Source organism: Columba livia, chromosome Z, assembly GCF_036013475.1.
Source record: "Columba livia isolate bColLiv1 breed racing homer chromosome Z, bColLiv1.pat.W.v2, whole genome shotgun sequence".
NCBI lineage: Eukaryota > Metazoa > Chordata > Aves > Columbiformes > Columbidae > Columba > Columba livia.
This window is the reverse complement of record NC_088642.1, coordinates 36,393,267-36,420,644: the sequence shown is the minus strand read 5'-3', so window position 1 is coordinate 36,420,644 and position 27,378 is coordinate 36,393,267. Positions and strand designations below refer to the sequence as shown.

The 27,378-nt window shown below is 40.1% G+C and overlaps 1 protein-coding gene across 7 annotated transcripts in view; it reads left to right on the top strand.

The window, feature by feature from the left end:
• APC (APC regulator of WNT signaling pathway) overlaps nt 1-27,378 on the top strand; it is a 100,196-nt gene that overhangs the window by 58,464 nt on the left and 14,354 nt on the right. For 3 of the 7 annotated variants that reach the window (XM_065045394.1, XM_065045392.1, XM_065045393.1), the window contains exons 6-10: nt 410-523; nt 8,729-8,812; nt 19,801-19,905; nt 23,666-23,788; nt 26,338-26,716. In XM_065045394.1, coding sequence (XP_064901466.1) covers nt 410-523; nt 8,729-8,812; nt 19,801-19,905; nt 23,666-23,788; nt 26,338-26,716 — 805 coding nt within the window. The remainder of the gene's footprint in view (nt 1-409; nt 524-8,728; nt 8,813-19,800; nt 19,906-23,665; nt 23,789-26,337; nt 26,717-27,378) is intronic. The other 4 variants (XM_065045395.1, XM_065045396.1, XM_065045398.1 and 1 more) reach the window with 3 other exon arrangements.

The following is a 27,378-nucleotide window of genomic DNA, read 5'->3' as shown; positions in this document are numbered from 1 at the left end:
ACAGGAGAGTTAAAAATAGGGTAGATAGCAGTAGTATGAAAACCGTCACTGTGTGCAGTAGTTTGATACCTCTGAATATTTCTGAAAATACTAATTCAGATGGCATGCATTATAGTTTTGTTTGTATGCTGATGGATCTTAGTAGCCAGATGTTCCAGGCACGTAATGAATTACACTGTCACAACGTTTATGTAATATAGTCATTTGACAGAACTTGGTGGTAGTCTGTTGGTTTTACAACAGTATGTGTTCTTATTTTTAATAATGCAGTCATATTTTAGGGATCTGTAATTGTGTTTTGTTTATGAACTTTGGTGTGGAAAAGTAATTGTTCTGCTTATGTTCAGAGAAGTATATAGTTCACATAAACATTATTTACTAAAATGCCTTCTCTGTACTTTAATTTCAGTTCTCCTTACAAACAGATATGACCAGAAGGCAGTTGGAGTATGAGGCAAGGCAAATCAGAGCTGCAATGGAGGAACAACTAGGTACTTGTCAGGACATGGAGAAGCGAGCACAGGTATAGTTTGTCTTTCGTTATTAGAAGGGATGAAAAAAAAATTTCCTGCATTTTTATTAAATTATTGGTAGTTGTATCTTACAACTGTGTGTAAACACAGTGATACCTTAGAGCATTTAGTTAGCCTTTCAAATACAAAAATAGGAATCAGGCCATAGGAAATAACTACACAGCAAAAAGTACCCTTTGCATGTTTTGAAAGAAGACTTGTGAGTACACAGATGTAGACAATTTCTTAAAAAATATATTTTTTAAAATTATTATTTGCTTATTTTTATTACCATTTTAGCTTCAAACAAACAAGTATTTACAACTACTTTATTTTATATCTATCATGTTTGGTTTTTTTCATGCTTTTAAGTTCAAAATAAAATCCAGCTACTATGGTTGAGTTCCTTTAACCAGAAACCACGTATCAAAGAATAATCTTTGCAAACAAGGTATTCAAGTAAAATGTAATTCATATACATATCTGGAAGCTGGTTGCTCTCACCAAGAGTTGTTTTGCATTCATGATGGGGATGTAGAATTCTATATGCAAATCGTGTTACACCCATTTGGAAGTATAATTCTAATCTAATTGTGTGGAACCTGTAAATGGAGAGATCAGTTGCTTGCTGGTTATAAAAATTATTCCCCCCACAGTAACAAAGCGACAATTTGCATTGTTATCATTTATTTCCAGAGATGTTAAATAACCAGCTTGCTAAGATATTTTTATAAATGGTGAATGTTACAAAAATACAAAAATGTTACTTTCAATAAAAGTCTTGCCTTGTCTCGCCAAGTTTACTCAACACAAAATTTTGCTACGTAAGGAAACATTTCTATTTTTGTTTGTGACTAGAAAAGCTGCTTTAAGTTTCAAAGTTAACAGTTTAGTAGGACTTTTCTGAAAATTCATATGGTTGTAAGTATTTAGGAGAAGAGATATCCTTCAATTGTGAGGTGTGTACATAAAGACTGTGTAGGGCTTTGCCTATGTAGACCTACTCTGTCAGACCCAAGTTTAATGTGCCTGGATAATAACTGGCTCTGATCTGGAAGCTATATTACTGCATTATGGAGGTTTATCAGCAGTGGTGATGCCCTGCACAAATTCAGCTATACAAATGGTGTCAGCCAGTCCTGGGTGAAGGCAGATCAAAGTCAGGATTGTCTGTGGATGTCTGCTTAGCCCTGTTACAGAACTTCTGGGAAAGTTCTCTTGCTGCTAAAAAGCTTAAGCTAGAGTAAGGTGAAGTAAGCTAAATAGGTAGGGTAGGCTGCTGGCAAAATTCTAAATGCAGTCAGGGAGAGAATAAGTGAATTTTTTCAGAGAAACAATTTGCCAAGAAGACATTGAAAGATTTTATGGTTTTCGGAATTAATAACCCCATGGTTTTATCACAACTGTTTTGTTGTCTATCTATGTGTATAACATGTACTTTAAAAAATTACACTGTCTGTTGTGATTATATGAAGGTGGGAAAATGAGAGGTAACTACTTCTGCATGTGCTTCTTGTGAATTGGAGTGGTAATTCCCTTTGGTTTTATTTTACCAATAACAGGTGCCAAAACTTTGTAGAAGTTCATTGGTGTACGAATACATAAAAGCAAATTCTGGATTATTTCACTGTGATGCTTAAAGGTGCAAATTGCACCTTTCATATTTGGCAGGTGTAATGAATTTCCTGGTGTTTCAACTTTCTGCTCTGTGGTTTCCTTCCCTAACTAATTGTGACACACAATTCAATGCAAAATGCAGATTGAAGAGAGAGAATGGTTCAGCTATATGAAATGTGGCATTGCAGACATCTCTGTATTAAGAGTCACAAAGACTGATTCTGTGAAAGAGCTGATAACCTTCTGTTGTTCAAGTAGTTATTGCACTAGCCACCCTTTCTCATGGACCTCTTCCCTCTTTCATGTGTCATTATTTCCTTTAACCTTTTCTTTTGAAGCAAGTTAACTCACAGCAACTCACCATTTGTTATCTTTTGTGAAGATTGTATGTAACAGTCACTCAGAAATGCATTAGAAGACTGTTAGCAATTCATTTTACCATGCTTAATTACTTGCAGTGTATAACTACAGTGTAATTATATCTACCCTGAAGTTTATAACTACACACAGTAGTTCTTGGGGTAGAAAAACCAAAGCCATGCTTGTCTGTGTTTTGACTGTTTACATGTTGTGGCATTTATACTTATTATTAAGAAGAAGCAAACTTTAATTTCTGTAAAAGTTCCAAGGATTAAATTGTGTTCACATAGAATTTATCATAGAATCATAGAACGTCCTCAGTTGGACAAGACCCACAAGGATCATTGAGTCCGACTCCTGTCCCTGCATATGACAACCCCACAGTTCACACCATGTGTCTGAGGGTGTTGTCCAGTCTCTTCTTGAACACTGTCAGGCTTGGGGCTGTGACACCTCCCTGGGGAGCCTGTTCCAGTGCTCCACCACCCTCTGGGGGAAGAACCTTTTCCTAATGTCCAACCTAAACTTCTCCTGGCACACCTTTCTGACATTCCCTCAGGTTCTGTCATTGGTCACTAGAGAGAATCAGCACCTGCCCATCCTCCTCCCCTTGTGAGGAAGCTGTGGACTGCGATTGAGGTCTCCTCTCAGTCTCCTTCAGGCTGAACAAACCAAGTGACTTTAGCCACTCCTTGTACGGCTTCCTCTCCAAACCCTTCACCAGCTTTGTAGCCCTCTTCTGGACACTCTCCAGTAGCTTTATACCCTTTTTATCCTGTGTCACCCAGAACTGCACACAGTGCTCCAGGTGAGGCCGCACCAGTGCAGAGCAGAGCGGGACAATCACCTCCCTCACCCAGCTGGTAATGCTGTGCTGGATGCACACAGGACATGGGTGGCCCTCTTGGCTGCCAGGACACACTGTTGGCTCATGTTCAACTTGCCATAGACCAGAATCCCCAGATCCCTCTCTGCAGAGCTGCTCTTCAGCATCTCCAGTTCCCCAGTCTGTATGTACAGCCAGGGCTGCCATGTCCCACATGCAAAATTTGGCACTTGCCCTTGTTGAACTTCATGCAGTTGGTGATTGCCCAGTTCTCCAGTTTGTCCAGATCCCTTTGTAGGGCCTCTCTGCCTTTGAGAATGTCAACAGCTCCTTCCAATTTGTGTCATCAGTGAACGTACTTAGTATTCCCTCAGGTCCTGTGTCCAAGACATTTATTTTTCCTTCATGCCAGAACAAGAAGGATCTGATATTTTTTTTAGGTTTATAGTTACCTAATATCTCACAAGAAATGATTATTCATATGAGAATTTATCTCAGGATCCTTAAAAGTTTGCTAGAACAGCAGACCACTAAAGATATGTGAAAATTTGGATTCCGGGGTCTTTCACAGATTAAGATTTCAGCACTGTTATCTGCATACAGTGGTCTTGTTTGTAAATGTTGACCAACCCATTAATATTTTTGTCTGTCATGTATATTTTATTTTGGAAAAAAAAGAGAAGTGTTTTAGAACAAAATATTCTTTATTTTTACTTTCTAGAAAATTACTGTTTTTCTATCACTGTGAATATTGAGAATTTTTTTTTTGTTATAAGTCTTACTAAAGCGGTAAAGTCCAAATAATTGGTGACTTGTAATTGTTAAATTACTTTATTCAACAGTTTTATGTTAATAAATGTCATTAGTAAATGTAACTGGGAATATGCTGTGAACAAACAGGAATAAAAAGCGATGTTTCTCCTATAGGTTCTGAAGTTAAAACCATTCCTGGTGCTTCTTCAATTGTGTACCTCTGGTTTTGTGTATTTGGCATTAGGCTGTATGCCTTTGTGGCAGGAAATGGATTCTTTTTTCTGCTTGTACAGTGTGTTTGGTACGAATAATGCTCTCAGTTAATAACTCCTCAATTTTTCTTTAATACAGATGATGAGATAAGGAAGAATGGTCTGGTGATTACATCTCTGGACTAAAATTAGGAGGGTGGATTGAATTCCTGTCCTTTTTGAGGACTCCATCAGTGATTCTGGGCCAATCATGCAATATATAATTTTTTTTTTTTTTTTTTTTTTTGTCTGCACAAAAATATATGTACAGATACTTAGATTCTCTTGATGCACTTTATAGAATAAATTGCTGGTTATGCAGAAAGAAACTAATTTTAGGGGAAATTCAAGCCATTCTTAAAGACAGTGTCAGTCATGCATTACTTGACCAATGCACAGTTATTTCCAGGAATATATTTTCATTATAGAATAATAGAATCATTTTGGTTGAAGGAGACCCGTAATATCATTGAGTCCAACCATAACCTAAATCTAGCACTAAACCACGTCTCTAAGATCCTCATCTCCACATCTTTTAAACACCTGCAAGGATGGTGACTCCATCACTTCCTTGGGCAGCCTGTTCACCTTTGCATGAAGGAATTTTTCCTGATACCCAGTCTGAACCTTCCCTGGTGCAACTCAAGGCCATTTCCTCTCATCCTATCACTTTCTACCTGGGAGAAGAGACCAACACCCTCCATGCTACAAGCTCCTTTCAGGTAGTTGTAGACAGTTATAAGGTCTCCCCTCAGCCTCCTTTTCTCCAGGCTGAACAGCCCCAGTTCCCTCAGCCACTCCTCATCAGACTTGTGCTCCAGACCCCTCACCTTCTGACCCCTCTTGTAGAAGGGTGTCACATTGACTAGCTTCCAGTCAACTGGGACCTCCCTCGTTAGCCAGGACTGCTGGATGGAAATAATGGAAAGTGGCTTGGTGAGCACCTCTGCCAGCTCCCTCAGTGCCCCTTGCATGGATCCCATCTGCCCCCATGGACTGAAGTGTCTAAGTGGTGTAGCAGGTCACTCACCATTTCCCCTCAGATTATTTGGGCTTCATTCTGCTCCCCATCTCTGTCTTCCAGCTCAGGGGGGTGTGTACATGAAGCACAACTGGTATTACTGTTAAAGACTGAGGTAAAGAAGGCATTTAGTACCTCAGCCTTTTCCTTGTCCTCTCTCAATATGCTTCCCACTGCATCCGCCAGAGGACAGAGATTCTCCTTAGCCTTTTTTTTGTTGCCAATGTATTTACAGAAGTATTTTTTGTCCCCTTTTACAGCAGCAGCTAGGCTCAGCTCTAGTTGAACTTTGGCCCTTCTAATTTTCTCCCTGCATAAATTCATATCATCCTTGTAATCCTCCTGAGTTGCCTGCCCCTTCTTCCAAAGGTTATACATACTCCTTTTTCTCTTAGAGTTCCAGCTGCAGGTCTCTATTCAGCCAGGCTGGTCTTCTTCCTCACCGGCTCATGTTTTGGCACATGGGGACAGCCTTCTCCTGCGCCTCTAAGATTTCCTTCTTGAAGAGTGACCAGCCTTCCTGGACTCCTTTGTCCTTCAGGACTGCCTCACAAGGGACTCTGCTAAACAGCCTCCAAAACAGGTCAAAGTCTGCCCTCTGGAAGTCCAACGTAGCCGTTCTGCTGACCACCCTCCTCCTCCCAGAGTAGAAAACTTGATCTTTTCATGGTCACTATGCCCAAGGTGACCTCCAGCTGACATGCTGCTTATGAGCCCTTCTCTACTTACAAACAACGTGTCCAGTGGGGCTCCTTCCCTAGTTGGCTCTCTAACCAGCTGTGTCAGCAAGTTGTCTTTCATGCACTCCAGGAGCCTAGAATGCTTCCTCTCTGCTGTGTTGTATTTCCAGCAGACATCAGGTAGGTTGAAGTCCCCCTTAAGAACAAAGGCTAGCGATCAGGAGACTGCAGAATATTTCATTTGCCTTTTCACCCTGATTGAGTGGTCTGTAACAGACCACCACCAGGGTGCCTGCCTTGTTGCCCTTCCCCTCGACTCTCACCCATGGATGTGGAACCCTGTCATCACCCTTATCAAGCTCCAGACAATCAAAACAGTCCCTAACACACATGGCTACCCCACCTCCTCTCCTTCCTTGCCTATCCCTTCTGAAGAGTTTACAGCCATCTAATGCAGCACTCCAGTTACAAGAGTCATCCCACCATGTTTCTGTGATGGCAACTACATCATAGTTTTTCTGCTGCACAATGGTGTCCAGCTCCTCTTTGTTGCCCATGCTGTGTGCATTCATATAGATGCACTTCAGCTGGACTATTGATCATGACACCTTTTTCTGGTGAGGACTATTTCCTTTGTGACCATCATCAGGGGCTTCCATGGTTTCTAACACATAGATAACCCTTGTGTTTTTCTACCACATGGCTCTCCATCCCCTACCTCCACTGAGACAGCAGATGGAAGGGCCTTGCTAGCACCCCTTCCCACAAATGCTGGCATGTTGCCCTTGGCTTTGCCTCTGCTGTGTCTGGTTTCCTTCCTTTCCCCCTTACAATCTAGTTTAAAGCTCTTTCAAGGAGCTCTGCTAACTTCTGCCCCAGGATCTTCCTCCAGCTTTGAGACAGGTACATCCCATTTGTTACCAGCAGGCCAAGTGTCATGTAAACTGAGCATGATCAAAAAACCCAAAATTCTGCTGGTGGCACCAGTTCCGCAGTCAGGTATTGATCTCTTGGGTCTTCCTGCATCTTTCCTCGTCATACGCTGCAACTGGGGAGCAGAGGAGGACACTGCTTGTGCTCCCAATTCTGCAGCCAGTCATCCCAGGGTCCTGAAGTCTCTCTTGATTGCCTTTGGATTTTCCTTTTCATTCTCATTACTACCTACCTGAAAAATTAGTAGAGGATAGTAGTCTGAGGGCCTAACCAGGGCAGGAAGTTTTCTTTTCACATCTTTGATGCCTCCCTGGGGCCATGGTTAAACTTCCCTAAGAAGTGGGTCTCAGTTTGGGCAGCTGCATCAGTACTTAAGGATTTCTTGATCTAGGAGCAAAGAGGGGGGGGGATGAATTATCTGTTTGCCTCATGTTATGCTGGAACTTCTGTGTGTGCAGCTTTCCAGTTTTATTGGCATTTTTTCTGATACTTTGCATTACAAATTCAAATCAAATTTATAGTTTAATTTTCATCACTTTGCATCTCTAATGTTAATATTTATGATGCTTTTCCTGTAGCTGCTTATGGTGCATGTTTTAGGAATTAGTTCTATTTTGTGATGCTATTTTTTTCTGTATTTCTAAAATTTCTATATAACATTGTGTTTCTATTCCATGTGTATCTTTTGGCATTAGCACCTTTTGAAAGTTCATCTTATTTCTGTTTTCAGATTATAAAGACATTAAATAAGATTGGCTATAGTGCTGGTCCTTGCGGTGTCCACTAGATGCCCAAAGCCTTTCCTTTTTTAGTATAATGTAAACATTAACCAGGCAGAAAGAATCAGGATTTTTCTTTCAGTTATGTGTCCTTTTTATTAAGCTGTCCATCACACAAACAGTACTACTTAATCAGTTCATTGTTCTGTTCATATCCTGATACTATTTGACTAATTACTTTCTGCTCACTTTTAAAGTTACATAACTTCAGTTTATTATCAAGCTTATACACGAATATAAAACTTCATATGCTTACTGTTTCACAGAATCATAATGCATCCTGTGCCTCACAGTACAACTTCTATGGAGTATATGTATCCTGTAACATTTTGGGTTTTTATCGTACCCTTTACTAACCACAGAATGGCTGCAGTGGGAAATGAGTACCAATGTGGCTGTAAAAGACTGATTCAGAAATTTCTATAATATCCCAGGCAAACCAAAGAAGCAGTATGTCATTTTCTTCTTCATACTCGGCCTGTAAATTCTTTGAGATTTTTAGGAGCAGAAAAATATTCAGAGGCTGTGCATAAGAAAAACTCTGAAATCATTATAGTACCTGAATATAATAGAAGTAATTCAGAATTTCATACCTTCAAGAAACTCCGCAAATATAAGTCTCCCTCAAATCTCTTCAAGGCAAGTAGAAGTCTAATATTGGAGATCAAGTCAAAGATCTGCACAAAATGTCAGTTTCAGAAACAGGAAGTTTGTACAAGTTAACTGGAGCATTTTCCTGTACTTGAGTGTATACCGTGTGATGGCCTGTTATATCCAAACGAGTATCAGTTTTATTAAAAACCGAACTACTCGCTATGTTTTCAGTGTTTGCAATCATGCCTGTGTTTTTTTATGAACATTTGAATTAGCGCATGAATGAAGTAGTTTTGTTTTGTAGTCAGCGGTATTTGCACAGAACTCTTCATACTGTCATTCTATACAGTATGTAAAAGGAGTTTTTGAACAAAATCAAACATGAAAATGCATTCGTTTCAGGCGAGGGTGGCGAGAATTCAACAAATAGAGAAGGACATTCTTCGTATTCGACAGCTCCTGCAATCACAAGCAGCTGAAGCAGAGGTTAGTGAGCAGTTACTTGCCTTCTTTTGAATATGGTATCTTTTTCTGGGGAAAAAAAAAAAAAAATCATAAAATGGTAGGCAGGATTATTTGCATCAGCTAGTGATATAATAGTTAATCAACTAGTAGGTTGTTACTTGCTCTCTGGCCAGTGAACTGAGGGTGGAATACTTGGATTAATCTTTGTGCTGCTACTGAACTTTAATCACTAATGATGTATCAGTTAAAAGTTTAACTGATGTGCAATGTATTATGAAGGCTGAGTCTTGGTTTTAGTAAATAATTGTAACAATCAGTTGTACGTGCCTTTTTAAATATGAATCTCTGATAAGCACATTCATGGTTTGCTTATCTTTTGAGAGAGATAAGATTAAAAAAGATCAAATACAGCTTCTATCAGACTTTATTACAGAAGCCTGGCATGTTTTTAGTATTTAAGTATTGGGTTGTGTATTAAAAAGTACAAGATAATGTTTGCTGTAAATTACAAAGTCCATGTTAGTAATTGCTGTTAACAAAAACTACTCTCACAGTGGAAATTCCAAGGTCAACTCAGTTTCTTATATTGGTAAATTAAATATGAATTTTATGTTGGACCTGAATATTTTATGGTTTGCCTTCACCCAAAATAACTACTGTGAAAGCTCAGATCAGCATTTTGATTACTAAGGGCTGTGTATTTTTCCATTTTGAAAAATTATGATTTCATAATTCCAGGGTTTTGGGGAAGATCTGGTTTTGTAAGTGAAGCAGACACTAGTGTGTGTAATTAAAGTTGTGTGGTCTTTTGCCATGTTAAATAGTCCGGGTATTAAGCCACATTGACGAGTTCCCCCCTGAGCCTTCTCCAGGCTCTCTCAGCCTCTCTGCACATGAGAGATGCTCCAGCCCCTTAAGCACCTTTGTGGCCCTGCACGGGACTGACTCTAGTACGTCTAAATTTTTCTTGTACTGGATAAGCTGGAAGTGGACACAGTTCTCCAGATGTAGCTTCACCAGCACTGAGTAGAGAGGGAGGATTTACCTTCCTTGACTTGCTGGCAAAACACTTCTTAATGCGGCCCAGGATGCTGTTGGACTTCTTGCCACAGGGTCCACTTTTGGTCCATGTTCAGCTTGGGTGTCCACCAGGACCCCCAGGTCCTTTTCTGCTACGCTGTTTTCTAACTAGGCAGCCCCTGGCATCTACTGGTGCCTGGGGTTGTTCCTCCCCAGATGCAGGACTTTGCACTTTTCCTTGTTGAACTGCACAAGATTCTCTTATCAACCCATTTCTCCAGGCTGTCCAGATCCATCTGAAAAGTGGCTGAACTGTCTGGTGTATCAGCTTCTCCTCACAGTTTTTCTGTCATCCCAAACTTGAATCATAGAATCATACAATGCTAGGGATTGGAAGGGACTTTGAAAGATCATCTAGTCCAGTCCCCCTGCCAGAGCAAGAACACCTAGATGAGGCTACACAGGAATGTGTCCAGGCGGGTTTTGAATGTCTCCAGAGTAGGAGACTCCACAACCACCCTGGGCAGCCTGTTCCAGTGCTCTGTTACCCTCACTGAGAAGAAGTTTCTTCTCAAGTTTAAGTGGAACTTCTTATGTTCCAGCTTAAACCCGTTGCCCCTTGTCCTACCATTGTTTTTCACTGAGAAGAGCCTGGCTCCATCCTCATGACACTCACCCTTTGTATATTTGTAAACATTAATAAGGTTACCCCTCAGTCTCCTCTTCTCCAGACTAAAGAGACCCAGCTCCCTCAGTCTTTCCTCATAAGGGAGGTGCTCCACTCTGTTAATCATCTTGGTTGCCCTGCACTGGACCCTCTCCAGCAGTTCCCTGTCCTTCTTGAACTGACGGGCCCAGAACTGGACACAATATTCCAGGTGTGGTCTCACCAGGGCAGAGTAGAGGGGCAGGAGAACCTCTCTGGACCTACTAACCACCCCATTTCTAATACACCCCAGGATGCCATTGGCCCTCTTGGCCACAAGGGCACAGTGCTGGCTCATGGTCATCCTGCTGTGCACCAGGACCCCCAGGTCCCTTTCCCTTACACTGCTCTCTAATGGATCATTCCCCAACTTATACTGGAACCTAGGGTTGTTCCTGCCCAGATGCAAGACTCTACGCTTGCCCTTGTTATATTTCATTAAATTTTTCCCCGCCTAGCTCTCTAGCCTGTCCAGGTCACGTTGAATGGCAGCACAGCCTTCTGGCGTGTCAGCCACTCCTCCCAGCTTGGTGTCATCAGCAAACTTGCTGACAGTGCACTCTAGTCCCTCATCCAGGTCATTGATGAATATATTGAATAGTACTGGTACCAGCATCGACCCTTGAGGCACTCCACTAGATACAGGCCTCCAAGCGGACTCTTCCCCATTGACCACAACTCTCTGGCTTCTTTCCTTCAGGCAGTTCACAGTCCACCTCACTTCCCGATTGTCCAGTCCACACTTCCTCAATTTAGCTGTGAGGATGCTGTGGGAGACTGTGTCAAATGCTTTACTGAAGTCAAGGTAGACCACATCCACCGCCCTGCCATCATCTATCCACCTCGTTATATCTTCATAAAAGGCTATGAGGTTAGTCAAGCACGACTTCCCCTTGGTGAAGCCATGTTGACTGCCCCTAATGACCCTCTTATCCTTGATATGCCTCGAGATGACACCAAGGATAAGTCGTTCCATTACTTTCCCAGGGATGGAGGTGAGGCTGACCAGTCTATAATTACCTGGATCTTCCTTCTTGCCCTTTTTGAAGACTAGGGTGACGTTAGCTTTCCTCCAGTCCTCAGGCACCTCTCCTGTCTCCCAAGACTTGGCAAAGATGATGGAGAGCGGTCCAGCAATGACATCAGCCAGCTCCCTCAGCACCCGTGAGTGCATCCCATCTGGGCCCATGGATTTGTGGATGTCCAGATTGCCTAATTGTTCCTTAACCCAGTCCTCATCAGCCAAGGCAAATTCTTGCACCGTCCTGACTTCATCCGGGGTCTCAGGGGTACAGGGCTCCTCAGAACAGCCTCCGGCAGAGTAGACATAAACAAAGAAGGCATTCAGTAATTCTGCCTTCTCTGTATCTTCTGTCACCAGGGCACCCACCTCATTCATCAGTGGGCCTACATTGCCTCTGGTGTTAGTTTTATCTGCCACGTATTTGAAAAAGCTCTTTCTGTTGTCCTTGACCCCTTGTGCCAGGTTTAATTCTAACGAGGCCTTAGCTTTCCTAGTTGCCTCCCTACATCCCCTGACAACAGCCTTATATTCTTCCCAAGTGGCCAGCCCCTCCTTCCATGATCTGTCAACTCTCCTCTTCCACCTGAGCTTACCCAGCATTTCCCTGTTTAACCATGCAGGTCTCCTGGATCCCTTCCTTGACTTCCTACATGTCAGGATGCTCTGATCTTGAGCTTGGTAGAAGAAATACCTGACCATTAACCAACTATCTTGGGTCCCTTTACCTTCAAGCAGCCTTGCCCATGGGATTTTCTCTAGCAATTGCTTGAAAAGGCCGACGTTTGCCCTGCTGAAGTCCAGGGTTGCAATTCTGCTTGCTACTCTGTTCCTGCCACACAAGATCCTGAACTCCACCATTTCATGGTCGCTGCAACCCTCAACCTTTATCGCTTCAACCTCCTTGTTAGTGAGGATGAGGTCCAGCAGTGCACCTCTACTGGTCGGCTCTTCCACCATTCGCATAAGAAAGTTATCTTCAATGCACTGGAGGAACCTCCTGTACTGTGGCTGGCTGGCTGAGTAGTCCTTCCAGCAGACATCAGGGAAGTTAAAATCCCCCATGACAACCAGGGCCTGCGATTGTGAGGCTGCTCTCAGCTGCCTGTAGAAGGCCTCATCAGCTTCCTGATCTTGATCTGGTGGTCTGTGATAGACACCCACAACAGTATCTCCCCTGCCAGCCTGCCCCTTAATTCTCACCCATACACTCTCAACTTGCTCCTCATCTGTGCCAGGACAGTACTCAATACATTCTAGTTGCTCTGTCACGTAAAGAGCAACTCCACCACCTTGCCTGGCTGTCCTGTCTTTCCTGAAGAGGACATAGCCATCATGTGAGCTGTCCCACCATGTCTCCATAATTGCCACCAGATCATAATCTCCTGCCCGAACTCAGGTTTCTAGCTCCTCCTGCTTGTTCCCCATGCTGTGTGCATTGGTGTACAAGCATTTCAGGGAGCGAGCTGAGCATACTGATTCCACCCTAGGGGTTGAGAGGCCTCCCTGTCCCCATCAATTCTAGAATGCTGCCCCACTGATGCAAGCCCACCTAGAACCCCATCCCCCATCAAGTCTAGTTTAAAGCTCTCCAAATGAGCCCTGCTAATTCCTGACCCAGCATCCTTTTGCCCCTGCGGGATAAACCATTCCCACGCATCACTGTGTGGACTGGTGTCCTATAAATCCAGCCATTATCAAAGAATCCGAAGCCCTGCCTGTAGCACCAGTCTCGAAGACAATCATTTACGGATTGAATTCTTCTATTACATCCCATGTTGTCACCCAAAAATGGAAGGAGTGACGAGAAAATCACTTGAGCTTCAGACTCTTTCACCATCCGTCCCGGAGCCTTGAAGTCTTTCTTTATGCCCCTCATACTGTGGGATGCAGCCTCCTCCCCACCTGTCTGGAAGATCAGCAGTGGGTAGTACTCTGTCGGGTGCACCAAGTCAGGGAGTGCCCTGATCCGGGCCCTGGGTAGGCTACGAACTTCCCTGTGATGAGAGTCAACTCTTCATATTGGGCCCTCCGTCCCTCTCAGAAGGGAATCGCCTATTAAAATCACCCTTCTTTCTTTCTTGTCAGAGGCAGTCTTGAGGTGTGGAGTTAACTGCCTCTTCCTACGTGTCCCTGTAGGCGGATCTTGCACCGTGTCCTCACCTACCTCACCTACCTGCTCTTCAAGCTCCAGGGCTTCAAACTTGTTATGGAGGGGCACCTGGGGAAGTAAAGCAGGTAGGGAGGGGGGTTTCCCGTGATTCCGAACGGGAACTCGCTTCCAATCCTCCTCATCTTTTAGGTCACTTAACTCTGCGTGACAGCAACAGGGCAGGGAGCTGTCTTGGGTCTTCCAGCTCTGCCCGACAAGGTAGGAGGTCTGCCACCTTTTGGGGGGTATCCCCCTGAGGCCTTTCTGAGTGGCACGCCAGGGAGTTACTCCACCAGTCTATCTCCATTTCACACTCCCTGATGGTCCTTAGTGTCTTGACCTCCTCCTTGAGTTTTGCAACCATGCTGAGCAGACCTTGCACCTGCTCACACCGCACACAGGTCAAATTCTGGCCTCCCTCCCCTGGCAGCAACAGGCTCTGGCACTCTCCCCAGCCAGTGACCTGAACAGCCATGGTTCGGGGTAAGGTCTCTTTTTGAGTCGCCACAGCCTTTTTCAGGCAACCTCTCTTCCTGGAGGAGACCATGGCCAGCAGCAGTCTAGGACACTGCCAATAGATGAGAGATCTAACAAGCAAAGAGAGCAGAACCTCTGTGTCCTACTGCACGAGCAACCACACCTGTTGCTGCAGCAGATGTCTGAAGAAGGTGAAATCTCTCCTGCAATGCAGGGCTGTGGTCCTGGTTTTTGCCCTTGTCCTTCCTCTTTGGATCCTGAACTCTACCATCTTATGGTCATCACAGCCAAGGCTGCTTCTGACTTTCATGTCCTCAACCAGTGTTTTGTAAGTATCAGGTCCAGCAGCGTACCGCTTCTTGTTGGCTTTTCAGTCACCTGTGTCAGGAAGTTGTCATCAGAGGACTCAAGAAATCTCCTAGAATGTTTTGTCCTGGTATTGCCCTTCCAGCAGATACAACGGTGGCTGAAGTTCCTCATGAGGGCCAGGGCATGTATACACAAGGCTTCCTCCGTTTATTTGGAAAAGGTCTCATCTGTTTCCTTTTCCTGATCAGGAAGTCTCTCGCAGATGTCCACTACAACAGCACACATGCTGGTCTGCCTGCTAATCTTCACCTACAAGCTCTTGACTGACTTCTGACCCACTCCTAGGCAAAGCTACGTGCGCTGTAGCTGCTCTCTTACGTAAAGGACAACCCCCCCTCCTTGCCTTCCCAGCCTGCCCTTCCTAAAATACCTGTATTCTCTCTCAATTGTAGCTTTCCAGTCATGTGAGCTATCCCACTGCACTTCTCTGTGGTCTCAATGAGGTTGTAGCCCCATGACTGCACACACTTTAACTCCTCGTTTGTTTTCCATGCAGCATGCATTAGTGTCAAGGCACTCAGGTGTGCCGATTCCCCACACAGGCTTGAGAGCTTTCCCCATGAGATTGTTCTGCTGCACCTCCCTCCTTGTGTGCTGGTGCTTAAAGGGATTCCACTTCACCACCCCAGTTGTGTGGCTTTGCCCTTGTGTTCCCATCAGCCAGGGCCCTTGCCTTGCCTGCCCTGTCCCCAGCTTCCTTACTTGTTTATTGAGTAATTGCTCTGTCCCTCATCGTTCCTAGTTTTAAGCTCTCCCTACCTGGTTGGCCAGTCTCTCAACAGATACTTTGCCCCATTTAGTTGGGCAGGTCCTGTCCCCAGAGTGTTTCTTTCTTCCTCTGGTAAAAAAAAAAAAAAAAAAGAATCACTATACTTCGGATTCACTTAAGCTCAAGAACGCAAAATGCACTGAGATGCAACTACAGGATTAAATAAGTTTTTGTCTTAGTTCTTCATGCCTTTCACCAAGTTATTTGGCTGCTGAATACATGTAAATTCTAATATATCAAAATGTTGTTGTGGTGCGTCTTATCCATGAAGTGTCTGGAGGTCTAGCTGTGTAGTTAGATGTTACCAGGGTGATGGTGGTAAAGGAGACAGTCACTACATACTTATTAATACTTTATGGTGTGTTTTAATAATTTCCAAAGGATGGCCATCTTCTATGGAGAGCAGCTGGATCTAGTTCTGAAATTGCCTGGTAGCAAGGAGAAAGGTAGTAGCAGTCAAACTGCAGAGTCCATATAACTGAAAAATCTAAACTTGAGGAATTTATTAGATTTTTATACTCTGCCTGATATAGTGATACCCAAATCAAATGTCCTCCTTATGTTTATAAAGATATAGTAACAGCAATTATAAGTACCATAGCTTGTCTACTGATACAGCTGGCCCCTATGGTGAAGCCAATCATTGTGGAATCCAAGTGCAATATATCTTGTAGAGTAAGACCAAATACAGTACTGCCTCATAAAAATAGCTTTTGGAAATCAATGAGCAGAGAAAATTTTGGTGCAAATTTTTAAGGTTTGGTGAATTACTAAGTGTTGTAAATGCTACTAGAAAACGTTGAAGTAATTTGCCTGCAAGTGATGGGAGCTTCAAATTCTGTGAGACTTCTGTTAGAAATGTTGCAAGACTTTCATAGTAATGTTTGAAGTCCCCTGTAGAGTTAGACCCCTCCAAAGAACTTTTTTTTGTCTCTCAGGTACAAATCTGAAATTATTTAAAGGAAAGAGACATTCTTGGCAAGTGTTTAATACGGGGGTTTTGATTTGTTGAAGTGGTATAGGCCTTTCTTTTAGAATATCTCTTGTTTGAAATAAATGAAGTCTTTCCATTGGGCGGTGTTGCTGTAGATAAAATGTGAAGGATTTATTCTGTACAGAGATTGTGCTCAGCAATCTTTAAACTGGCATGGACAGGAGTTCTCTCAAGGATTTGACTCACTAGAATGTCTTTTTTCTTTGACTTGACTGTAGCAAAATTGTTTCAGTCTTATGGTTTCTTATTTTTGTTTGTTGTATTCTTTGACTTACCTTCTTAATATAGCTGTAGGTGTATTGTGTTTAATATGAAGCAATGGCAAAATATACATTTTCTGATGTTTAGAAAATAATAGTGTATGTGTAGTTTTCGGTACACGTAAAATAATAGAGTAGTGGAATGCTGGGAAAAAAACAGTGGTTTATGCATAGAAAAATCTTCTAATAAATACACAAGGAGCTGCTTTGGCAACTCATGTTGACAAAGTATTAGGTTAAATTATTTCTAATTTGTTGTCTTAGCAAAATGATCAAGGCCTACAATGCTTGTAAATGTCATAAAATACTGGGAGATTTCTCTTCTCCTAGTAAATACAGAGAAATATGGCGGTAGCACTTTGAAAATGGTGGCAAACAAGATGGAGGGAGTGGCTCTGTCTTCCTGTGACAGGCACATACAGTCTTGCACTGTTCTGCTGTGAGAGCAAAGAAGCATACTGCATGAAAGTGACTTCGGTGGTGTGATGCCACAATTCAGACATGGCAGAGGGCTATAAACCCAGCTTACGCCTCCTCAAGAATGGTTCTTCAAAACAGGTGGTGCTGTTTAGCACCGGGGACCTGTGCAGCATTTTCTAACTGCTGAACCTCATGTAGAGGTTACAGGGTCTGCTGCTTTGGTTCCTTGCTGATGTGGTTCATAGTGTATACATACACAGGTCCTCCCTTTCAAGGTCAGAAGGTCGCGTGAAGAGGCAGCATACTCGCAGTGATTATACTGTGTTTATAAATACTAATCCACAGTCTGTCAGATTAATATGCATTTATTTACAATAATGCTGTATATGTACAAAAATATAATCATCCATATGTGGGGGGTACATATTTTTATATAAATCTATTATAAAATATCTGTTTATATGAAGATTCCATTTTCCATAAATACCTGCTATCTGCTGCCTATAGTATTGTTAACTCCTTTGGGCCAGTCTGCATGAAGAGAACAGCTTCTCACTTCAAATTACTTCAGTAGCTGAAGTGGTAAAAACTCTTCACTGTGAACTTGCAGAGTTGACATTCAAGCCCAGCTGATGGCCTGTGTGTAATGTGTGTGCATGCTGTGAGTGCATACTGCATTTGAAGTTAGGTAAGCCTAGTAACTGTGAAAAAATGCCTTATAATTATAAATTACGTTGAGTGTTATGGTGACTGCCTTTTGTAGTGGGTGGAATGGGAAGCCATGTCTTTCCTAAATAGCACATAGCAAACAAAATGTATGTGAATGGGAGAAGGTCAGAGAGTGCTGAAGAGAGCAGAAACTTTTCTTGTCAGAGAATGAAATACCCCTGTGTTTGTGCTCTAGATGCATCAAAACTATTTAATAGATACACCATCATCACCACCCAAAAATATTGCCCCAAACTCAGGAGCATTCTTGGAAGAATAGCATTATTCGCCCTCAGGTGACCCACTAGGTCAGAGGGTGGCTAATGAACGGTTGTTGAGTACTACTTTCTGCATGGGGTTGAAAATTACTGTCACCTAGTGACCGGAAAATTCTTTCATGAGTTATACTGGAGGCTTAGATCTAGATTTTGTCAAACTTATCATTACACTTTATTCAAGGTTGAAGTACTGTAAGGTGGGGATTCAGCATATAACTCAACATGTAGTACAGAAGGCCTGATCTTGAGTGGGTCCTCACTCTTAGGTTGGCAACAAAAATTTCTGTAGTCATTGTATGAGCATCAGTAACAATTTCATTTCATACACAATGACACAGATGGTGCCTTTTAAAATCACAGATCTGATTTAAAAGGATAATAACACTGTGTCTCCTAAAATATTTTGTGAGTTTTGCTTTGTGGCTTACTCATTTTCCATCACTGAACACACAATGTTAACCATCATTGTTTTCAATTTTCTCATGCTGGTACTTTTTCTGATACTACTGTGTTTTTTGACATACGTTATTCCTTTAGTTAAACTGTATAGATTTCATTTTCTAAGTTTATCCCAAAATTATTACTTAATATGTATTTAGTTTGTTACTGGTTTCTGAAATTCTGTTCAACATTAAATACTTTCTGAGCTTGAGATTCTAATGACTTTATATGAACAAAACAGAGCTAGTATTGATTGCAGTGATAGGAGTTTGATCAGCAGGTTAACCTGTCTCAGTGTATACACATTGAAGAGAAGTATGTTTCTGCTAAAAGTGAAAGAGACATTTCCATAAATCAAGACGAGGCAGACTATGCTATCATAGGCTATACTGCTCAAGGACATTGCAGACACGCAGAGAAAATGAGTTTAATGTAGCAAGTGTAGTTAAATTAATTAAGAGGTTCTGCAAGAGTGGTGTCAGGGTAGTAGCCTCTGAGTCTGAAAAATGAGATTTGGCATCAGAACAAATACTATGAGAACAGTTGTGCTTTGGAGGTAAGGTGATAACGTTCCACCTCCAGACATCAAGCACCTTTCAAGGACAGGGTTATTTATGCCTTTCTGAATATCTGAAACATTTTAAACACATTACTAGATAATATTGGATACTTCACACACTTCATTTGTGCTCAGTTATTCTATTTGCTTTATTAAGAAGCTAAAGGCCTGATTTTCGTATTGATCTCATGATTCCTGTCAGTCACAGGCACACCAGCTTGATTTTTGTATAGTTGTATAGAAAATTTGGTCTCCTGAAGGAGCTGAAACATGTCCTGTACCAGCTTGCAAGATGAGCTGAATTTATTTTGTTACAGTATTATTAGGTGGATCAGTATCAGGCTATATGTAAATTTTATTTGCATCAAAGTGATTTGTCCTTAAAAATTAGGATTTGTACAGTACAGGTATCCCTCTGTTCACGCAGAAATTATTTGTCTGTGAATGTGGAGCTTAACTGAACTGTGCTAGCTGTAGTTTCCAGTGAATGCACAGATCACGTGACAGTGCAGAGAAGACAGTTGTTTGCTCCAGTTCTGTTACATTTCTGACAGCGATGTGAGCACAGCTGGTGGAAAATGGTGCTTCTGTGTCTCACAGCAAATCCTTTGTCTTGTAGGGCTATAATCCTCAGAGGACATGCTTCACTTTCATCTTGCAGTTTTTCGAAGGCAGTCTCAGCTGTTAATTATTGAGTCTAAGCATTATGAAATACAAAGTACTGTTCAGTGGCTTTGTGAGGGTGCAGCATTGATGCATTCATGGTCTAGAGGGCTTTGAATGGTAAAGTGTACTTCATTTCTGTATGTAATTTCATAAACTCTTATATTAACAGAGAGCGCCTCAAAGCAAGCATGATGCAGGTTCCCATGATACAGAGAGGCAGAATGAAGGTCAAGGAGCAGCAGAAATCAGCATGGCAACTAGCAGTACTGGCCAGGTAAATTTATTATTTTGTTTGTTGATAATATAATTAAATACTCAAAATGTAAAATGCTGAATATAGTGGTGTTTACCTTACAGTGTTTGTATAAACTGCTCGTTTTGGAAGGATATGTTTTTTTTCTTCTTTCCATCTATAAAAGAGAAATTTCTTGTATGTGTTGGAAAGAAATGTTTTTATAACATGAAGTATAAATATTCAGTAATGCAGGGAGCATGTTTCTTTTGTTTAAATGATTAATGAGCCTGGTACAATGAAGGAGATAACAAGAATGACTACAGAAAATGTGTTCTTTTGTAGGTAAACTGTAATCTTAGAAATACAATTTAACTATTGAAAATTGTTCAAATTTACAGTTTAGAAAATAGCAGTGAAATATCAGTGATTTTTAAAAAATAGGAGAACCAAATGGCAGGTTTATAATTAATGTTTCTTCAGTACTATTTTAGATACAGCTTTGAAGCCACAGTATCAATGAGATAATCTCCTAGTGTTGGGCTGAAGGGTTATTTAAATGCTTTTAAATAATCGTTCATTGCTGGTCCTTTTATTAAGTAAATACATTAGTGCGATATTTTGAGAGCTATGCTAAATTCTCTACTTGTCTTTTAAAACAAATATTTATCAAAATCTATTACTTTGCTCTTTGGCTAAAAAGACTTTTATTTATTTACTGTGGGCTAATAATCATTCCCTTTATGATTTCCAACTGTAGGTGAGATATTCCCACTAGTAATGGGGTTTTTAAAAATTCATACTACAAATTTAATGGTTGAACATATATGCAAAATATTTTTCTACTCCAGGGAAGTAGAATTACTTAAATCCTTCTGAAAATGTCTTGTATAAGAAGATTTATCAGAAAGAATTGTGGTTTGGCTAGAATATATAACTTGATTAAACATTAAGCACAGCCCATAATTTTGCTTTTGAAATATGTTTGATCACCATTTGGAATTAAGTTTTATCAGCCATATCTGAACAATTGCTTGAGACTCTGACTCTAATTCTTGTGGCAGCTTTATTGTTTGAGAAGAAAACAGTTCAGTGCTGCTTTGGGGCGGAAAGCATATTGTATTTAAATCATTGATGAACTGTGGATGTATCATCCATCTTCAGAATATGAATCAGGAGTTATTCTGAACAACAGATATTTTAGAGGGAAGGGAGAAGGGATTGTTGTGTCTTGACAGTCTTACGCAAGTGGGAGATTCATTCATCCTTCATTTGAGATCTGCTGAGGATTTGCGCAGTTTTGAACTTTGCCTCATAAAAATGTGTCAGACATGCACATTCTCTCCTCCTGGAGGTGAATACATCTGGGGCACTGAATCTGTGTTAAAAGGGACATCTGGAGATTACTTACTGTCAATGCAAGTCCAGACAGGGGAGGTTTAATGGATTGGGCGTAACATTTATTTTTGATAAATGAGCTCAATATACTTGGAGCCATCAGTATTCATTTGAGTGCAAAAAAAAAAGTTTTAGCCAAATCATTTGGTTCTAATTGGTTTTGGAGTCATATAATCAAGGTTAATTGAAGCACTGCCCATTGCATCCAGGGTTTTTCAGGATTCAGTGTTGTCCTTTTCTGCACCATCTTTCAGCTGTCTTCTCTTTTCCACTAGACTCATTATCCTGCTGTTGAAGTAAATTTTTTTTTCAGACCTTTGTTTTGCAAGTTTTCTAAAGTTGTTTAGTGAGATCGTCTATTTTGTTAAGAAAATGTGCCACAAAATAGGGGACATTATCTAATAGACAGCATAAATAGCAAGCATAGTAAAACAATGAGTGAAAGACAGTGAAGTATAAAAGTAGAAAATAAGGTGCAGTTGAAGGAGAAGGCTCTACACAAGAAGGGTGCACATAACATCTCATGAGTTCCCATTTTCTCCAATGAACGGCTACACACTTTACACTAGTTCTTTCACACCAGTCTTCAGGAACCATTGACAAATGTAGTTTCGCTTCATTTGAGCATCATGGCATCCTCAAAGAAGCAAGGCCACATGATGGCTCTGAAGGAAATAGCTATCTGAATCAAAGTTGGTAGAGTTTTGGGGAAACAATAGGAAAATTACGCTATTTCTCTTTACACCATGATAAATGTTGATAGGTAGTGCTACAAATGTATGTCTTTTTCACCTTTTGGATAAAACAAACATACTGAACTTAATGGAGAATTCTGGCATGTACATTATGTTGAAACTGTAATCCTCTGAATGTACTTTGAGGTCAAGATACTACGAAGGGATTACTCAGTGTAAAACTCTGGGAATTCATTCCCATATGGCTAGCACTGCATATTATTTGAGTAAATAATTTAGAAAATCCAATATAATTTTTATATGAAGCTTTAATATTTTGAATGTTTGCTGTAGTCATCAGAGAAAATAAGGGCTTGTTTATGTAGGAAATGTATATTGGAATAAATTGTGTGAATTTAAATCATTCTAGTTTTACTCTTTGCATAATACTTATTAAGGAACACACATGAAATGTTCTGGATTCAAATGGGAGAGTGAAACAGGCATAATACTGTGTGCTTAAATATTCCAGTATAACTAGAATTTTTTCAAATGCGACATGAACTTATTCCTACCTTTTACTACTGGTGACTGTCAGCTTCAAATTTAAGATATTGACCTGTGTGAACAGCAAATACTCAGGCAAGATTGTTGTTTCTTTATGGTACACCTAGAAAAAAACATAGAAATTATTTCAAAGTGCCTTTCATACAGTTTTCTTCAGTGTGTTACATAATTTTATTGAAAAAAAATAAAATAATCATTGATCCACATAGGTTGAAAATGTTTTGCAAATTAAGCTAATAATTTCATGAACAGATTTTAGCTTTTGTAGAGGATCGACAAACGACTGGTGACTACCTCAGAAAGACAGTGTTCTTGTACTAACAGTGTTCATTCTTCGTACGTATTTTTTTTTAAGTTCCCTAAATGGAAAAGTAGCGACATAAGAGGGAAAACTTCTCAGATAGGAGGCAGAGCAAAACAAAGCAAGCCATGACAAAGGAAAAAAAACTGCAAAGAGAAGTAGATAAAGAATAGTTAAAAAAAAGGGGGGGGGGAGGGCATGGGGAAGGAAATGTAAACAGGCAAAATGGATTAAAAGAGAACAAAGATGCTAAAATACGGGTCTTACTACTACAGGTAGGAGTATGCTATTTACAGTCATTTCTAGGAAAATTAGAGCAAGTAGTGTCAGCATGATTTTATAGTTTTTGATTAAAAAAATAAATAGATTAATCTGCTCTTTATTTGCTTTTGATATGAACAAACTCAAATAGGATTACTCCCTGTCCAGATAAATCTTTTTACTTGTCAGTTCTTGCATACCTGGTTGTGTTCTGAAGAACTACAGACTTATTCCTGTGCACTACATAATCTGACATAAAAGTTGAGTCTGGTTTTTTTTCTCTCTGTAAAAGTTATAATTTGGTTTGTTGCAAAATGCAGTTCTCCTCCTTCTTGGTGCAAATAGTAATTATGAAATATTTCCATTGAAAATACAACTCTATTGAGAATTAATTTAAGGAAAAATGGTTAATAAAACCCAGTTTAATGGTGACTTCTAAGTTGAGTTAGGGGAGAGAGGATCTAACGTAAAGCAAAAATAAGTTGACAGTTCACTACTGTCAGTAAAATCTCTTCATCATCCAGTGGTGAAACTGAATTAGGCAATAGTTGCTTTTTCACTCAGACTTTGTTTTATGCTGAATTGTTGTTTAAATTTGTAGGGTTCTGCTGCTCGAATGGACCATGAGACAGCCAGTGTTATGAGCTCTGGTAGTAACTATTCTGTTCCTCGCAGACTGACAAGTCATCTGGGTACCAAGGTAACCGAAGATTACAAACCACAGGTCGCTAATGCTACATTTTTACTAATACAATAACCTCGTTGTTTCTGCCAGTGATGCTAATATTAGTTGACGATCTATCTACACACAGTAATTTTATGGAGTTAAAATTTTAGAATATTTTTTCCACTTTTAAGATATATGCACAGAAATTCTTTGTTTCACTTGTTGATGATCACTTAAAAGTTGTTACAGTAAGGAAAAAATGATTGCTAGAAATTACTGAAATATCTAAAAATCTGTGATATTGGTTTATAATCTGTTATGAAAACTAACACTTTTAAGAGCAGTGCTTTGAATAGTTATCCAGAGGCCAAATCCACAAAACAGATGCAAGTTCTAAGAAATTAAATACACAGGAAACAAAAAAGAGATACAAGAAAAAATTATGTAGTCCCTTCACCATGATGTCTTTTCACAAAAGACTGTGCTCAAAGTATATATATAGCATAAAAAGAGAGGGCAGGAAAAGGGCAAATCTACAACACAGAATTGAGTTAATGAACCACTGGAGTTCACACTGCCTCTGGAATCAGCAACAGGATAGATAATATTGGTGTTGTGCTGAGCACAGTCTTCTGGGAAGCAGACCCTATCAGCTTGACATAGTATTAATTACTTTGGGCCTTAGAACAGTGTTATAATATTGTAATTTCAGTCCTGCACTGTATGCATGTACTAAATGATATCAGCTAGAATGTCTGTCTGTGTTTTCATTGCAAATTGTAGAATTCCCAAAATCTGGAGATAAAAGGAGAGCCCTGATGAAGGCAGGGTAAAGGGACTGAGTGTGGAAGGATATGGCCAAAGAACTGAGTGTGCTGTGGGATAGGAAAAGCTTAATATTAATGCATGAGAAGATGCATTTACAGATGCAGAAGATGATGTCTCTGTGGGCAGTGTGTGTATACAGCAAGAGACAGACAAATATTTTTTGTTTTTCCTATACTATTTTTGCCACAACCTGGAGGCTGGATTTTGTTGGGTTTTACAGCCCTATTCTCTGTCAAAAACTTTACATACCAATTCTAAATAACATTGGATTAAAGCTGCCGCTTGAAATATCTGTCAAGAGGCATGCATGAAGCATATTAAATTCACGCTGCCTTAAGAATCCAAGTGGTTTGTTTTAATACTGTATTTGATTTTTCCCAAACCAAGAAGACAGGATCTCCTAAGCGGGATGCTAATCTGACATAAAATTGGCTCCAGGTCTATTTCAGTGGATTTTGCTTAGGATCATACAGTTGCACACATTCTAAGATTTTTATTGCTTCAGCAATCCAACATTATTTAGAGCAGTACGCATTAACAGACTTCATGCTTAGTCTACCTGCTGCTATCCAGGTTTTTATAACTCGGTATTTGCACCCATCTCCAGACACATTAGAATCAGAAAAAATCTTTCATTGGTCTGGTAACCAGTACAATTATCTAGTTATTAGTAGAAAACTTTGCGTTAACAGTCCAAAGTCTCATTTCCTCCTTAATTGGTATATTCTAAAGAAACACACACAGCTACTTCACAGTTCCCTTTGAGAGTTTCTTTGTGTTGTGTTTTGATCACGAATGTTCCTGTTTACCTTGGCTTTAAGAGTTTGGAGTTCCTAGATAATATCGAACATCGTCCTCTACATCCTGTTATTCTACTGAAAGTTCACTGGAAGAACCAAATGCATTTCTTGATCTAAAGCTATTATTGAAGAAAACAAAACAGGAAAGGCAAACCAAATACTGCATTGATCACTGTATTGACAGCCAAGGGAATCCCTCAATAATTGCTATTTTTTTAATGAGAAATTTGGTTACTCCAGGTTAAATGTGTAATGCTGGGTTTTCATGGCTTGATTTAGTTTGACAGATGCTCAGTGTTTTACATATATATAAATGGCATTCTTTTGCTTTACTACTTCTATCCCCATAAACTTGAAAGTGTTAATTTAACACTTCAGTTTTGTATTTGCTGTAAATAATCCAGTCCATATGCAAGTCATCCTAACAAAAAATGATTCGTTAATTTGAAATAGTGTTAAAGGAAAACTTAAAAATAGATGGATGTAAGATTTTTTTTTCTTAGCACAATGTAAACCAAATATTAATGTAATCATTCTCATAATTAGTCGAGAATCATCATATTTAATGCCACATTACATAGTTTTTCACTGAAGAGCATCTTTACATGAAAGCGTGATTCATATAGTGCACTTTTAAAGACTGAATTGATTTTAGAGATATTTTAGATTTCTGAAACACTTTTATTGGTATGGTTATTTAATCTTTTTGTACAATGGACATTTAGAGGTCTTTGCCATTGGTCTGGTAGATTAAAACAGTTAAATACAGCTACCACCTAGCCATTTAACCACTACATGAAATTATTAAGATTATGAATGCTGAAGTAGTAATAGTGCTTATTTATTTCTAAACAGCACTATTTTTGCACCGTTAAATAAGGGGGGTTTGCTCATGTGTTCTATTAAAATTTAATTTTAGTTTCATTTAATGTGTATTTTTAAAATGTAACTGTATTTTTAAAATGATTTGACCTGCAGGTGGAAATGGTGTATTCATTGTTATCAATGCTTGGTACTCATGATAAAGATGACATGTCAAGAACGTTGCTAGCCATGTCTAGCTCCCAAGACAGCTGCATAGCCATGCGTCAGTCTGGATGTCTTCCTCTCCTCATCCAGCTCTTACATGGCAACGATAAGGACTCTGTATTGTTAGGAAACTCTCGTGGTAGTAAAGAGGCCCGTGCCAGAGCCAGCGCCGCCCTGCACAACATCATTCACTCTCAGCCTGATGACAAGCGAGGCAGACGGGAAATCCGCGTGCTCCATCTTTTGGAGCAGATCCGTGCATACTGTGAAACATGTTGGGAATGGCAGGAGGCACATGAACAAGGCATGGACCAAGACAAAAACCCAAGTAGGTTCTGCAAGCAGTATAAAAGTGTTTCAAGCGTATATATTTAAAACAGTAAATTTATAGAAAATGCTTATTTAATCTGTCTTCTTAGTGAGTGTATGTGAGTTTTCTTCTATATATGTTGTGTGTATATATCTATTTTTTTTAGGTTGAGGTAGTGTTAGGAAATACTATCGTTTATGGGTATGATACCCTATTTATAAGCTTCATAGTTTAATCATAGATCTTGGTGTGTTTTCCGGATTACAGTTCTAGTGTTTTATACTTATAATCTATAATATTGAATATGCAATCATTCTGCTTTACATTTTAAGGGATAATGAAACATATCTAGATAAATAATCTCAAGCTGCTTTTCATACAGATACATTCAGGAGATAGCACATTTCATTTAGGAGAGGGACAGAGATAGAAAATTACATAATCTCAATCTATTCAGTATAATATGAACTGGTTTTTATCATGTGGTATTTAAGAAATATTTCAGTGTTAAAATACAAGAGAGATGATACTGTAAGTGAATAGGAATTTTCTCAGGGAACAGATAGAAAAAAGGTTTAACCTCCTGGATTGCTTACCTGCTTTTCTGAATTGAGGGCATTTTGTAAATATGCTGCTGGTGTCTGTAACAGGAGCACTACTCAAATCAGTGGGCTGTGGTG